Source organism: Anopheles aquasalis, chromosome 3 (genome assembly GCF_943734665.1).
Source record: "Anopheles aquasalis chromosome 3, idAnoAquaMG_Q_19, whole genome shotgun sequence".
Taxonomy (NCBI): Eukaryota; Metazoa; Arthropoda; class Insecta; order Diptera; family Culicidae; genus Anopheles; species Anopheles aquasalis.
The window spans coordinates 6365001-6381371 of NC_064878.1; the positions used below are offsets into that span (position 1 = coordinate 6365001).

At 49.5% G+C, this 16371-nt stretch overlaps 1 protein-coding gene across 2 annotated transcripts in view; it reads right to left on the bottom strand.

The window, feature by feature from the left end:
- LOC126575748 (mucin-12-like) overlaps positions 1-16371 on the bottom strand; it is a 63745-nt gene that overhangs the window by 36019 nt on the left and 11355 nt on the right. Inside the window, exons 2-3 of one of the 2 annotated variants that reach the window (XM_050236602.1) lie at positions 14300-15600; positions 1254-1335 (exon numbers count right to left, since the gene is read on the bottom strand). In XM_050236602.1, the coding sequence (XP_050092559.1) occupies positions 1254-1273 (20 nt within the window). In that variant the 5' untranslated portion in view covers positions 1274-1335; positions 14300-15600. Of the gene's footprint in view, positions 1-1253; positions 1336-12770; positions 12856-14299; positions 15601-16371 lie in introns of those variants that run through there. The other variant, XM_050236603.1, reaches the window with a different exon arrangement.

The following is a 16371-nucleotide window of genomic DNA, read 5'->3' on the forward strand; positions in this document are numbered from 1 at the left end:
AATATTAGAAGGGCCTGTCTAGGGCCGGGAGACTTCGTAGCTTCTGGTGTTTTGTCTCTAGCGCGTCCGCTTAGTGAAGGGCAGCGATGAAGAGGATGGAAGCATGTGATTGACGTTTTATTGGAGCGAATCGAAGCATGTCGAAACAGCGAAAAAACCAGAAGCCAAATCCAAATGATAAAAATGTTAAATTTGTCCAGCTGTTGTTGGAATTGGAGCCCGCAAATGATTCCGAGTGAGAAGGTTAAAAAAGCGCCACAGAACCAACGCCAGCGATGGCCACTTGGATCATTTCATGGTGACATGGTGCAAAGCAACCATTTGTTGACCAACAGCACCGCCATTTTCATCCAAAGCCTCCCCAAAACGGCCATAAAGTGACTAAATTATAATGACCCATCATCATCACGCTGATGGTTGGCGCAATTTTCACGACAAAACGTTGTTGCCGCCACCGCCGCGTTGGACTGTCCCCGCCTCCCAAAGGGGCCACTAAAGCACCCAGAATGCCCGAAAAATTATCTGCGTATGTCATGCGTTTCGCAATGCGGCTGGGCTCTTGGTGTCTGCGGAAGCAGCAAACAGGAATGATCGCGCCACCAGAAACCTGATAGTCGTGGTTACACCTGACGCACCGATGGGATTCAAGAGAACGCACCAGTGCGCCAGGCCAGCCAGGTTATAGGCTGGGCAATGAATGAATTTTTTGTTGCTGCCCAAATATTTGGTAAACGCGCAGCAAAGAAAAAAACCCGGGGGTAAATGTAACAGAAGCATTGCAGTTCAGTGCGGTGGATCGGTTGGAATGTTTTTTTCAAACTTGAAGCTGTTGTGAAGTGAACAATTTCTGGGTGATTTTGTGTTACATTTCCCAATCCTAGAATCAATGCAACGGAGGGAAGTTCAGGAAAAAACACTGAAAAAAATCACGGAAAACAACAATCGATCATTGTTCTGCATGATTATGTCTAGCGCTTTCTGCTGCCCTGGCGATCACCTCATTATACACTTTTTTTAAATGCTCTAAATTAAACATGTTGTCCAAAAAACACGACAGCTTTATGCTAACGTGTTCGGCTGCGTGAAGCACATGCAAAGTGCCAAACTGTCGTCTGTCGAGGGTCTAGCAAAAAAAAAAAGCACTGGTGTCTGGACGAGCTGCAGAAAATGAAGTCAAGGGTCGTTCAACGACCCACATCATTTGTTGCTCGTGTTTTTTTTTGCCTGCGTAGAAGAGCGAAAAGTTTACTTACCTTCTTTGCATGGGAGTCATTTACACGTTAAAACATACTCCCGCCGAACCGACCCGAAACGCGACAGAGGAGCAATTATGATCTGTGAAGTAGCGAGAGAAGAATAAAGGGAACATGTAAAAAGCTTAATTAAAGGCAGATGGGAACGGATTTGCACACTAAACTCTCTCACTGTATGTCGTTCAGGTCGCTCGACTGTGGTTACGTTCTGTGAGATCATTTTCATGGTTTACCAAGTCGCGCTCACGCCCAGGCAGCATTTTCGCGAACTCTCGCGAACCGTCACAGAATCGTTATCGTAAATCGTATCGTGCGACATTTCTTGCTTTCTCCGGCAAGGTTGAGGGTCAGATACCAATGCACGCCACTGCCAACCAAGGCCAACTCGTAAAATCGGCAAAATGTTCCTTTCATGTCGCCCTCAAGAAATCGGACACTTGGCATAGGAAGATGCACCAACGGCGTGTGGCCGTCCACGTGGTCGTAAAAGTGACACACACGAACACACATACAGTGTGAGCGGCGTCATCCATCTTCCGGAAATGGGTTTCTCTCCAAAAACGTTCCGAAACCAGCCAGTCAGCCCGGGGGCGCGATCGCTCGGATTTCACATAAACACGCACCAAGCGAGTGTGCATTTGAACTCATAAAACACACGCCCAGCGAAGGTAGGTTGTCAACCGCTTAACCTCACCCGGGGAGGGTGCTGCAATTCGATACTTCCGCGAGTGCAACCCTAGGCCCTAGACCCGGACCACCTCCAGCCAGCCATTCTATGGGAGAGACCGTGAAGCACAAGATTAAACAAAAAGAAGCGGAAAGATCCGGCTGCTGACGTTGCACCCCACCAACCCCACCACGATCGCAATGCAACGCTTTTTTTTCACTCAGCGCTTCACTTCCACGCTTGTCTTCCAGCCGTCCATCCCTCGCTGACGGGGATGCAGTTGCAATACATGAGCTCACGTGACGCGGACAGAACGAGAACTGAACTGTCTCTGCCCGGCGAGTCAGTGAGCAAAAGGCCATTATGAGCAGAATTTATTTATAACGAAAAACTTTCTTTTCGACCACACCAATGGGGAGCGAGCGCGAGCGCGCGCGCGTAAATTTATGGAGCGCACATAAAACAACGCGAAATATAATGTGTCGTTTGGAGTCGTTAGAGACACCACAAAACGGCGGTGGTGGTTTCAGTATTTATGCCCCACCGGCACAGAAAGTGTGTCGCTTTTTGACGGGAGCTACAGCTGCTCTAGAAGGTGTATAACTCAATCTGGCATTAAAGATCTGGAAGGAAGGATTAGACTTGCTTTTGATGAGCCCCAGAATCTTCCACCGGGATGTTATCTGGAGTTATTAAAACGGAAAGCGGCCCCACTGATGAGTCTCTGTTCTTGGCCAGTATTTAAATTCCCGTTTTAAGAACGGATGGCAGAACATTAGATCCAGCCAGCAAGTGAGCGACGATTAGGTGACTCCAAAACATTGCGCCTCGCTCGGTGTTGGCATCGTAGCAAGCAATCGTTCCGCTTGCGCTATTTGCCGCGCCACCCGGGGGGGACCGTTGTCAAGATTGCATTCTGCTCCAATTCCACAACGGTTTCCATTCTTTCCATGTCAGCATCTCTCGCATGCCTGGGTGGCCTTAACGGCCCCGCCATTTGATGCCATTTGGAGTGTACGTTCGGCGTGTACGTTTAGTTTTTTTGTTGCTGTGCTGCAGCACTGCTGTTACTACCGGTGAACGGACCATTATCTCACCCAAATCCCCGGTCCCGGTCGCGATCTACATTAGCATTAGGGAGCTCTCCTAAGCCACCAGAGCGTCATAACTGTACCGTGGCGAATTGAGTTAAAACCCGGGCCGCCGCTACTGACGGAACTTGCCGTTATGGGCAGAAACTGTTTCTGCCGGTGATGTGATTGGCGCCACCCGGAAACACCCGGAAAGGAACTTATCAAGATCAAGTGTGCCGTAAGCTCTCCAGCACAGCACTTGAGAAGCTGTAGCTGGTGTTTTTTGCGCGATCGTGATCTAGGAATGACACTAATCAATCCATCTCGCGATGCCGTGCATTCCGGTTGGCCTAACTATCCATATTCCAAGCCAACGGGGGGCCATTGGCATCGTCTAGGGTGCGGCCTTGACGTGGTTTCCTCCGTTGCGAACCGAAAGTCAATGATCGAACATGATCGATCATGGCGAACGTGAAATCGATCGAATCAATCGCGCCGACTTCGAAATCGACTCGGATAAATCACTCCACCACGATAACCTCAGCGTTGATGACCCTGTTTGACCCTGTCTTCCCTTGCATCTTCTGGCGTTTCTTGGGAGTATACGAATGGCGAAAGTGTGGTGTGGTCTCGTCACATCACTATGAGGATGGTACAGTCGCTGCTCCCTGAAAGATGCGCAACGCCATCTCACTCGCGAAGGTTCGTCGCCATTCTTGCATGACTTTGCAACACGAGCCAGTCAACGGTCTTGAGCTAATTGTTATTAATAATCGTTGACCAATTGATCATCAGCCCTGGATGGACCTTCTCTCTCGCTAATGGTGCGCGCACATAACGTGGCCACATAACTCTGCCACTCTCGCTCGCATTCGAGATGAGACTTCAAGCATCATTAACGGCTTTCGCAAGCGCGAAAAATTTAGGAACTGCCCTAGAGTGAGAGCGAGCGAGAGAGTGAGGATCCTCTTCACCTCTAAGCTGCCATCATCATCCGTCAGACGCAAAAGTGTCCCCACTTTACGCCAAGACGATCGATGCTGCAACGCAGGAGAAACCACTGGGGGGTCCACTGGCCCGTGACGTACTGATCGATGGATCGATTGGCTGCTGTTAGTGCGCGCCCTGTTAATGCGTAATGCGCTGCTAAGTACACGCTGCACTCGGTGGCAGCCCGGTGGACGCAATGATTAGCTAATTCTCGGCTTCGAAAGAAAACAGCCAACCAGCGTTCGGTTTACGCGGTTCATTAGCACGCTACTAAGACATTTCAAACTGTCACTCTGGACCCACGAAGTGCCTTCACGCCTTGGCGAGTGAGAGCACTGGATAGGAAGCAGCGAATGAAATCGAACGGAGCTGATCTCGGTCGGTCTGTAATTGTCAAGCGATTACTTAGAGGTTAATTACGCACTGGCCACTGGTCAACAATCCATGCGCGCGTGTGGAGTGATCATCCGGTGATCGCGCTCCGCTGGATTCGATCTCTCCCCTCTGTGGGTTTCGTTTTCAAACCCATTGAACTGTAGCCTTCTTTTCGGGAGGATGGTAATCAATCACTTCCACGAGACATTTATGAGCGAAACACGATCAATCAATCAATCAATCAATCATGGGATCAGTACTCACACAAAACGCAATTAGCCCAACCACGGCTACAATACGGCTCAATTACAGTCTCTCCAATTATGTGGCAGTAGCTTGTTGTTCCCCGATGATTAGCCCAATATAAACGTGCTTTCAAAAAGGTCGATTTCCTCATCGTCAGAAGATCATTTCGGGGGGCCACAGCGAGATCAACATATTTTTAAATGTTGCACGACAAACGCCTCGATCGTGCTAGGGCGAGCATTAATTCGAACAAACGGAATTAAACACCGGTCCTACCCCCCCGTTGATCGGTACACAGCTGTCCGTATAGTCGCTTGTCTACGGGCTGCTTGAACTATTTCACTAAAAATAGGCATCCTTCTGTCTTTCGACTTCCCAATCTCGAATGATCCTGGTCCATCCGACCGTACGCCACCAGAACACCTCGGTGACATCGGATATCATCCCGAGATCACTCTCTGGGGCGAAGGAAAGCAACCATGTCCATCCACGGCGCTGGCCACGTGTCACCGCATGTCGCGATAGCCACGATCATAAAGCGTTCGAAGGCAGAGGCACCTCAGGGCACATGATTGACACGTTGTTCATCTGCCGTTAACATGTACAACGCGAGCGACCATGTAACTAAGCACCGCCATCTACTCACTCATGCTGACGAACTGACTCGTCACCGAACGCGTGCTGTCACCTTTCATATGACGTCACGGGGGAAACGAAGCTAAACAAAGTGGACTGGACTGGTCACCATCGGTCCCTGGTTCCCTGCTCTCTCTCTCTCTCTCTCTCTCTCTCTCTCTCTCTCTCTCTCTCTCTCTCTCTCGCTGTTTTGTTACAAACGCAAACGAGTTGGAATTAAAATTCCACCGAGACGAGATTTAATGCCACACCGAGAAGGGATCAAGTTTCGCCAGCATCTTTTCTTCGCTCTCTTCTGGCTTCAGTCAGGGCATCTCTTCAAACTGACTATGTCGCAGTGTCATGCGAAGGAGAAGGAGGCACACGCAAACACTTACGCCTAACCAAAACAAAAACATTCTACTCCTCCACCTCTAGAATCACCTCCCTCGCTACGGTACTACTACCCGGGAGGGAATGGGCCTCGTCGCAAGAACGTGAGTTTGCGCGAAACTTGTGCAAGCGTGAGAAACATTGACCGAGAAAACTGACCAATGGTCAAAAGCGACGGAACTGTAGCGAAGATGACGTTACTCGTATGACTGGACAACATTGCTGCGCTGTTGCTACAAATTATTGAAACCATTCTTTCGATGACTACCCTATCCTCGGTTAGGAGCCTCTTCATCTCCTTTAGGGATGAGATTTTTTGGACGAAACTGGCCGGCGTTCCATTTGTTTGTTCAACAACAAATTAGCGACCAACCACTTATGAATCCATTAGCTGATCGGGATCGTGTGGACTTGTGGCAGTGTTCAGAGGTTCTAACTCCAATCGAACCGCAGTTCGAACGCTCGCTCAAGAATCTGCATGTGAAGTGACCCAAAACGACCAAGCCGCTCTTCGCTAACGGTAAAAAACGTGCTCAAGCCGCGAGTGCTAGCACACCACCCGAGCACACGAGAACATTAAGCACGATCTTCAACAAAACGATGCACAGGAGCAGCACCGTCAACGCCACCACTCGCCTAATGGTCTGAGCCAATGACTTCGGCAAGAGCGTGAGGAGAGATCGTAAAGTTCAAGAACGGTACCGCCGGGGTCCCGGTGTACCCGCCGTTTGACGTTAGGAGGAAGAATTTATCGCAGAGAACGCAGAGACGGCGAGTGCAGGGCCAAGGTGGATTTCCTTTTGCTCCGAGTCGTCTGGAAGCTGTGAACGGATGGAAGTGAGGTCAATGAGAGTTGCCGAAGATGTGACAGAGCTGCGTTAGGGCAAGAAGTGTTTTTAATTGCTGCGATCACACTAATTTGAACAAAGTTAAAGTATTGTAAAAAGGGGGATTTTTTAAAAAGTGAGCTTCTAAACAAATGCCAACACTCAAAGCAGTTTGAACTCTGACACCTTCTTCAAATGCGGTACTAATGCGTCATTCTGTCGCTTCCCTAAAACTGAAACGCTTGTGTTACTCGTCGAAGTGACAGTTCCAAAACCGCATCCACCTACATAGAACACTAAGAACCCTCGTTAGCGTGAGCTGTGAGGGGACATCCCGTGTTTGGCTCCGTAAAATTGTTACCAGTGGCCACAAGTTCCCGTTGCCATCCAAATGCGATCAGCCTTCTTCACACAAAAAGGCACACTTCTCGGTCCGTCGGTCGGCAACACTCTTGCCGTAAGTAGCGTGGCAAGATATTTGTCATCCCAACCAGCAGCAGGAGCACCACTCCATTAGCCCGGCGTGCCATCGAAGATCTGATCGATCCGATAATGGGTACCGCCTCCGATTCCATTCTCTAGCACAGATCCCTAAAGACACTGTTGGTTCCATCAGCCGCTCGGCACTGCTTCAGTGACGATTGCTACTTCGAAGGATTATTGGCGGGAAGAACCGTCCACCAGAACCACCACAAAAACAAGTGAAAGGAATGGGGCGGCCACAAACCGATTATCCAGAGTCACGGGCGTTGCGACCCTCATGCCGATGAGAGCATCGCTTTCGGTCGCTAACAAACACCACAGGAACATGGTTTTTATCGCGTCGTCTTTCGAGAGGGGGAAAGGTGTGAGCGAAAGCGGTACTTTGACTTCAGCTTTTAGCTTGCCATCCCAACGGGATCTTTGCCCAGCGCTCGGATCAGATAAGTCACTCGAAACCAAGACCAAAAGCCATAATTCACCCAGAAACCACGTGGATTTTCGTTGGAATCGATAAATCTAAAGCTGTGCTGACAAGTGGTTCCGGCAAAATGGTTGCCCGGAATCTGGTTCGATTCCAATGTCGATCGAAATGCTTATTATGTTTCCAAATGTAGTTGACAAATTGGATATTTTTTACTAAATTAATTAATTAACAGCGTTGTCAGCTTCGTTCGGTTCCTTTAATGGAAAAATTCACATTCAGTAGCCCACCTGTCCGCAACACTACATATGACCCAGATACTGGGCATGGCAACATATGTTACCACCGCGGCCACAAACAGAAAACAGTGACGGGAAGCAGTAGCAGCAGCAGTTCCCCGTCTGTATGCAACAAAACGAACAATCTTAAATTACATGACAAGGTGACAACTGGCCAGCAACGATTATTTTTGCCCCAAAAGAAGTTTAAAAAAAAGGCCCTCGAAACGCTCTCGCTGCACCTCACATACCAAACACACCGAATTCATTGACCATTTCTATGTTTGTCTCTCAGGGCTCTCCCCGATGCCGCCCGCTCCGAGGAGGGTCGCGGGGCACACCGTCCCGGGCGCATAGCTAATTGGTGCAGCACGAAGCGCCGGTGCACCGTCAACACAACCCTCGCGCCAAGAAAGGGGAAGCCAGAAGCCGCATTGCATTGCATGTTTTTCGATTGCATTTTGTAACAATCCGGACCGTGCCGGCCGGCCGGCCGGCAAAATGGGGCCACGTCCCAGTTTTAGACTCTTTGGTGCTGCGGTCAATATGGCATCGAATTATGAAACCGAACCGCCTGTGTCGTGGTCACCGCCGACGATGACGACGACGACAGTAGTATGATGATGCACGAGGAATGATAAATCAGAAAACGATTGATACAATATGAGCTGCTCGTTCATTATACGATAGCAGATGCGGTGCGCGCGGTCTACCATTCGGGTGCTAGGGTCAACCACTGTCCACTCTGATAGGGGGGTGGGATGTCAGTTTCGATTGTTACGGTTTTTTGATAAGAGAGATGGCCCAACCCACTCATCATTATCTTGAGCACCGAATTCTCGGTAGACCGGAGCGCCATTGAAACGGTCCTGATGCTGATGAAGTTACCTAATGAGCGTCGCTTATCGCTTGGTGTTTCGCAACGAATCCTTGGTGACGCATCCTAGCGCAATGGCACGTCAATCAATCAGCTATCCCACGGAGAAGCCCATAAATCAATCAAAATGTCAGTGCCGGGTCCTCAGGTCCAGCGGAGCGGCTGGATGCTGGCTGGCTGGATCTATCCATTATGTTGTTGCACACCGAAGATGCGCCTCGTGTATGTCTTTATTTGTTGAACCTTCTGTCGAGTTCCGTGCTCGAAGAGATAGGGATGCGGTTGGATATGGTTCCCGGTCCCTCGTCCACGATAATGATTATTGTCGTGCTTCGTCGTTTGTACTCCGTTTATCATGTCTCATAACCTACGCTGTGCTTCGGTTCTGGGTTCGTTTGTATTTGATGAAGATGGAGCCGAGAACGATGAGGTCCAAAACGGGTTCCAAACCGTGAACCACCTTCACCCGGCATCAGAAACCGTGTTCTAGGGTCTGCTCAATGGAATTCCCCACGGAGGAGATTCGAGAAACTTCCGATCTGGCTCTGTTCTGTGCCTTGAACACTCACTCTCCCGGCAAACACCTATTGGAGCGGCCTACAGCTGGAGCGGCTACTGATTGTCGGCCGAGGCGCATCGTAGACCCGGGAACAGAGCATTGAAGCGATTGCAACGACTTCCCGTCCGATATGGACATAACAAATGGTTCGCCATTTCCGAAGATGACCACCATCCGTCGTTGGCGTCGTCGCCGTCAGTTCAGTTCTGCTGTGCGTGCTCCACACTCCACGCTGGCTACTAAATGTGCAAAACAGATGCAAAAATATGCTCGATTGTGCCCGGTGCCACCGAATGTGGGGGTAAAAAAGGGAAACTTTGAGCCCCGCGCATGAAAAGCGCATAAATGGAAAATGATAATTGAGGCTCGAGGCGCTCCGGACAGCGGTACCGCGGTCGGTACCGGGGCTTACCGGTTACACACCGAAGGAAGCTGTACCGTGAAACCAATCTCGTCATCCACAAATATGGCACCAACTTCTCTCGAGAGAGAGACACTCTGCGGCTGTGGATTCAAACTGCTGCAATCCGTTGCGAGGGGGAGATTGGCTTACCGATGATGATTGCAAATTGAAAAAGGGAACAAGTTCTACCAAGGATTGCCCTGGATGAGCAAGGCAAGGCCTAGGCGAGGCAAGATAGTATGCGCTTCCCATTTTGTGGTACTGGAACTGGCTCCTAGCAAATTGATCCCAGAAGCTCATCAACTGGCGGCGAACGTGAAGAGAATAAAGTAGAAAAAGGTAGAAATTGCAGAAAGAAAATCAATTTCAAGAACTTCTTCGAACGAAACTGAAGAATGGGAAAACGGGAATGGAACCAAGCTAACAAGCGCGCAAACCTTTCCACGGTTTTTTTGCCAGAGGTAACCGCGAATCAAACTGCACGAGACGAAACGCAGTAGAGAACGATGGGAGAAAAAAGGCGGCCAATAATACACAATCGCGGATCGAGCAAATCGAGCAAAACGCAGCGCAGCGCACCAGCAACCGTGCCCGCAAACCATGACAAGTGTTCTGGGCGCTCACAGAAACCAGAACGCGCAGAAAACCGAGTGCAGAAAAGACGCAAAAGGAGGGCAACGGAGTATGATTAATGAAATGAAATAGAGTAGAGGAAGCGCGATAAGGGTCCCGGATTCCGGAATTGTCGCTCCGTTTGTCTTTGCACCAACCAGAGCGTGCGCCGGAGAGGAGAGAGATGATGGGCTGCTGCAAAGATTCGTTATTTATGATATGTTTGTTTGTGCGCTTTGCAAAAGGAGCCAGAACAGGGAAGGATGATAAATTTGCTCATTGTTCCCGGCCCCCGGGGGGTGGGGGGTGGGGGGGGAGGTGGTCCTGTGACGCGTGACTGCTTCCGCTGTATGTGAGCTGCCACCAACCATCGCCAACATTGCCATTCAACCCGGTCACTGGCGGTGCATAATGCAAGTTGGTTGGGATCGTGGCTCCGTGGCGCTGGTGATGACTGCACTGAAGACGTCATTCACCGGCTTCTGGTTGTTCGATATTTGCTGGCAAAAGGTACAGCGCATGGCCTCTCTCCGGTTTCTCTGGAGGGTGGTTTTGGTTAAAACTAATTGCATTAAACCATTCAACCACATATGCGTCCAGGAATGCCGAGGAATTCGTGCGGTTAACTGACTCCTGTCTGATCTTCCAGAACTCCCCGCATCAATATTTGATGGCAGTCTGTCTCTCTTGGCAGTCGACTTAGTGGACAAACATCGATTGAAGGCAGGAGCACAGGGCATGGCCATCGAACCGAGAAGTCAGATGCGCCCTAGCATCGAAATCCTGATCAAATATTTACTATCAAATTATGGGTCTCTCGGCTCAGCTTTTACTCCGTTCCGGGGCCAGCATCCCGGGCGCACGATAGAGTCGATAATCCAACTTCCCGTGGCCAGTGTGTGGCGGAGGCAAAAAAGTTCTCTCAATAATTCAGTAACTGAAGCAATGATCCACGGTTTTGCCTGGCAGGCAGCCGGTACTGCAATCATCCCAGTGCAGTCCCGGCCCCTTTGGTTGGCGCTACTGGGGCCGATCCGCTAATCCTTTGGTCGCTATTGGCGCACGGCCTTACAACGTAATCCGGAGAGCGCACTGGAAAAGCAGAGCACAAAGCGAACGTCGGTCGGTGGAACATAATAACTCCCAGCATCCGTGGTGCGGCTATTCAGCAAACACATCGTAAAGTTTGCAATGTACCACCATAACTCAAACCAGGGGGTTGGTGCTACCGCTTGCAGGCCGCAGAGAGAAGTACTCTTCCTGTGTGGTGATGGGGGAACTTTGAAAACTTTTTAACGAGCGATCAAACTACGATCGTTATACCGTGAGAGAGCACGGTGCACTTTCGTAGCATTACGAAATGTACGTAGGAAGTGCATGTTTTGAACGATTTATGCACTCGGTGCTTGTTAGTGAAAGTGTTTGAAATTCGTTATCTAGGTCGAACTCTGATCGGAAATTACCAAGCATTTTCCCAGAGTTTATTTTGGTTTTTTCTCTTACGTTTTTTTTGAGGAAAAGTTCATTTTAAAAAGGAAGTTTTCAAGAGTAAGAAGAGAAGAGTTATTTTCTTCAAATGGAGAAGTTTTAAAGTTGAGCTAAAAAAACCAATCACCAATCACTTGGACTAATGTGTGCAAACGGAAGAACACATCAGATGCAGCAACGAATCGTTCGAGCACCATATTGGTGCCCACCTGTTCCCGTTTCGATTCACTTCCTGTAACGCAAAAAACCACCCGGATAAGCACCATCTGAGGCCATGGAAAGACCCAAAATAAAAAACAAAACACCGAGGGCACCATCGGTTGCATCTTGTGATCTATATTTAACTGAGCACCCCGTGATGGTACGCCGTGATGGTTCGTGAGATGAACTGGTGCGAAATGCGAAGGCAATATAATGCATCCCGTTGATTTTTTTTTGTTTGTTTTCTGTATGCAACTAAAAGAGTGCAGTCGGCTGGTGCGTTGCGTCTATCGATCGTACCCGCTGGCGATGTATATTTCTGGTGTAAATATCTTATTCACCGATCACACGCCATGCATGCTAATCGAATCGATGGGATGAAAAATTATTCCATGCACCGCTGGCCATCGCCACCAAGTGTTTCGTAATGTGCACCACGCGAGACGGAAGGAACCTGTCCCCTGGCTGTGTCATCCTCACGGAAGAGTCCTCGATTACTGGGAGTTCAGTAACCTCGCTGGAACGGATGAGTACAGTTATCTATTAACTTGAAATTAGATTAAAATGCACACACATCAATCAACTGATGCACAGACGCCGTCGAACGGGCGCCTCACGACGTCAAGAGGACGTGCGTGCGTGCGAGCGTGCGTGAAGAGTTCATTAGAACGTCGCCGGTCGGCCGCAGGTGTGACAACATCGTTCGCAGGAGCGAGGGCCTGAGCAAGTGTGTCTAGTCACGACCGAAGCCACAGACGCTCTCTCCCTCTCGAATGGGGAGTAAATTTATTGAAATAATCTCAACTTACGAAATGGCGGAAAGGCAATGCCTGAAATGCACCAGTCTAGACTTCTAGACGAGCGACAACAGTGGAGGTAATCGATAAGATTTTACGCCTGAAATCACTTCAATTTTCACGATCGAAAGCACGCCGACACTAATCAAGCACTCGATATGCAGCTCGAGCGAACGCGCGAAATTCAAACACTGGAATGCAAAAGGTCATACCTTCCTTCTACAAAATTTAAAACACTTTTTTTTACACTAAATATCACTTTCAAATCCCCCAGAATCTTCGCATCACCATCCACACTGTTCGGCACGCACTAACCAACTGAAGTGCCGGTAGCCTGCGTGCTGCGTACTGCTCCAGGTCGCCCCGGTGAAGGGCCCCGGATCGTTACACCCGGTTACAGGAACAGCGAAGAGAGAGACGAAAAAAAAAACCGCCCAACTGGCAACGATTTCCCTACATGACAATCCACTCTCCTCACTCTGGATTGTGGAGGTGGCAGAAGTCCTTGTGAGATCGATCGCTAGCCCTCCCCCCTTGAGGCATCTCGATAGCATCTCGATAGAATGATGCGCCACCATCACCCCCGGTGCGTCGACCGCGCGTGGTGTACGGAAGAATGGACTCCATTTTGTCCGTTTGGTCCCCGTGCCCGTGTGCATGTGACGCATCGGAGACTCCCGGCGAAGGCGAAGGTTGCGTCCGTCGATGCGCATCGTTGTTTTCGCACATCGTATCGCGGAGAGGGGTCACAGGTATAATGAATCAGCCGAACTTATCGCTGATGGCCCTCGGCCAACGGGGCACCCCCCACCGCGTGGCACACAAGGCGACACAGTAACCCCTTCGATCCGAAGCTAGTGGAGCAAAAAGTCTCGAAAACACTTTCTTCTACATCACGCGCTCGGAGCATGGAGAGTCAATGTACGGTGGAGGAGGTGTATGAGTCAGTCATACAGGGTGCGCGGACCACGCGGGACATTAGCCTGCGCGGTATGCCTCGTGCGCAACTTGCGCATCTTCGATCGTCGAGGACACGCGATTAGTCACACGCGGAGTGCGGATGTGGAGCGGTGGTGTCCCATTGAACCTGGTTAATCTTGTTAGTGCTCAATGCTTCTCCTATCATTCGAACAAGAACAGTTACTTAAAATGTATTTGATTCATTTAGATATCGATCGACAAGATGCAGGAAGTAACGTTCATAATTGACTCTCTGGCATGAGAAACATCCTGATTGAGACGTTCCACCGCGGAACCAGTGGGCGATGAGTTGGATTATTCAAATGCAGATCATGATCGAACGCTTTTTTTTCAACCGAAAGCAATCATAAGCCTCCACTACGCTCCTTAAGAGTCCTAAGGTGGACTGTGGCCCGGTAGTGGAGTCGTCGATTAGCTGAAACAGGAAATACAACCCAGTAAACGGGAGACTTTTAATTTCGTGCCACAATGGTTGTGGAGAGAGAAAAAAAAGAAACCTGTTAACATGCCCAGCGATGGCCATCGATCAAGATAACTCATTTAGTTTCATTCACGCTTAACACGCGCGCGCGCGCAGGTTCTTGGCGTGTAGCGAGGCCTCGCTAAGGCAAACAAGCGACAGCATTCATCGAACCGGATTCGGATCGCCGGAGCCACAGTGCATAATGACAACGGCAACAGAACTTGTTATTCATGATACCAACAGTTCGATCGATGACGATCAATTTATAAGAATCAGAAACCAGTGGGCTACACATACCTTTGGGGTTTTGCTGGCTTGTCGCTTGTCTAGCAGGTTCTCGAGGCGCGGAGATTAGTGATTGAGATTGAGAGGGGGCTGCATCAGAGAGCGATATCTTCGGTCACAATCACTTTGTAAGAACACGTCAAAGACACGGTCTAAACGTTGTGGCTTCTATTGCTTTTTAAAACACACAATCACATTAATACAAACACTCGCACACACGATTGAAATACGTAAAACTAACAAAACAAACACTGACTTGCACCGGAAGGTTCCGGATATCCGGTAAATTCCTCAACAGAATGAGGAAATTCTATCCAATCTCCACCTCGACCGAAGAGAATGGTCGATCGGTTCGATCACACTTTGATTTTCACTCTTTACACTCCTCTGCGAGCGTTTCTTCGCTTTTAAATCCACTTTTGTCAGTTATTCTCGACAAGCGTTTACATCTGTATTTTTCTTACACTGTTAAACGATGAGTTGGTCTTTTCTGTCTTCCTCTCTTTCTTTTTCCGGTTGTTTTACTTCTTGCTTTTTATGTTGTCGCTTTGCTTTCGTTTCTCTTTTCTCCTTCTCACCTTTTTCTCTTTTTGCCGGTTTGCTTTTTTCGCCGATTTTTCTCTTGTGTTTTATCTGGTTGTATGTTTGTTTTCTTGTCTTCTGTCTCTGCCTTTTCACTTCCCGGTGGGCTCGTGATTTATGGTCATTCGATTCCCGTTTTTCACACGACACCACGGTGATGTGTGTCGCTGTCACAGCGGGGCCACCGCAACCGATCAGCAGCTGCACGTTCTTCGATGCTCCTGGAGGTTCGCTGGCGATCGTGGAAGACAATCATCATCTTCCGCGCACAAGCCAAGACGCCAAGATCACCAGTTCTATCGCGATGTTTTCGTGTTAACGCGCAGTGTTCCTGACACTCCCAAAGCGAACACGTTGTTCGTTGACACCGTGTCCGTCCGCTGTAGTGACAATGTTTTTTGTCTCTCCCTGAACCCAGGGCGGCTGTCAAAAAACGTGATTTTTCCACCCGTTTTCGGTCGTCACCCTTTCGCTTTCGATCAGTTCAATCGATAGACCAATCCCCGGCGGCCTTTGCTGTCGGTAGATTGTGGCCAACGTGCGTTTCCTATGGCTTCCCTTTGACCGGGCGGGGAACAGTTTGCGTCAGCGTCTCGTCTCCAATCACACCATCAGCCCGTTATCAGCATCACCGTGCGCTCACCGAGAACCAGTCCGTGCAACTAGTGTGGATCAAGTTTCATCCGTCAACCGTCCGTTCTCGATGGCAAACCGGTGCAGCTCGCCGAGGTCTGAAAGTACAGAGAGGAAGGAAAAACACCAAACGTGTTACGTTAGAATGGCGATAGAACGAGAGGACATCATGTTCGGGTGCAGAGCGCTCTCTGCTTGATAAAGTTAGGCCACCGTCACCGTCCATTACTCCTTCGGGGCACTGGAACATAATCAATACGGCTGCACGGCAGGGGGCACTAGGTACAGTTACATGAGCACACCACAGCCACCACCGTCCAGCGGTACGACAGTAAATTATTCGAGGTGAACAAAACGGAAACAAGTTATATGCGCTTATATGAAAGCCTAAACCTGATCAAGCAATCATGATCATGCCCTCAAGCTCAACACTCTCCGGCCAGACATCGATGATTGTTCGTCCCTGTGGGGAGGGAAAACGGAGGCGGGAGAAAACCCCCAACATGACTTGGATGCTAATTCCGTTAGCCGTTGCATATGTCTGGCTGGTGTGAGCCATCGGAGTGGTCACGGTTCAGTGACGTTTTAGTTGTAGCACATCGACGACACGACACACATGGAATACATTAGCTCCCGTACTCCCGAGTGTGCTGACAGTAGACAAGAGTAGTAGTAGTAGTAGTAGTAGTAGCGTAGCACAGATGCGCTCCCTCGTGTTTGATTAATGTACACATCTTTGGCTCGTGCCCATCACTCGCGCAGGAGCGCACCAGCAACAAAACAAATATTACATACGCGAAAGCATGTTATCTGCTCCATTGGAAAGGGTGGGGATGAGTGGCAGATGAAACATGTTGCTTCCACTCCCC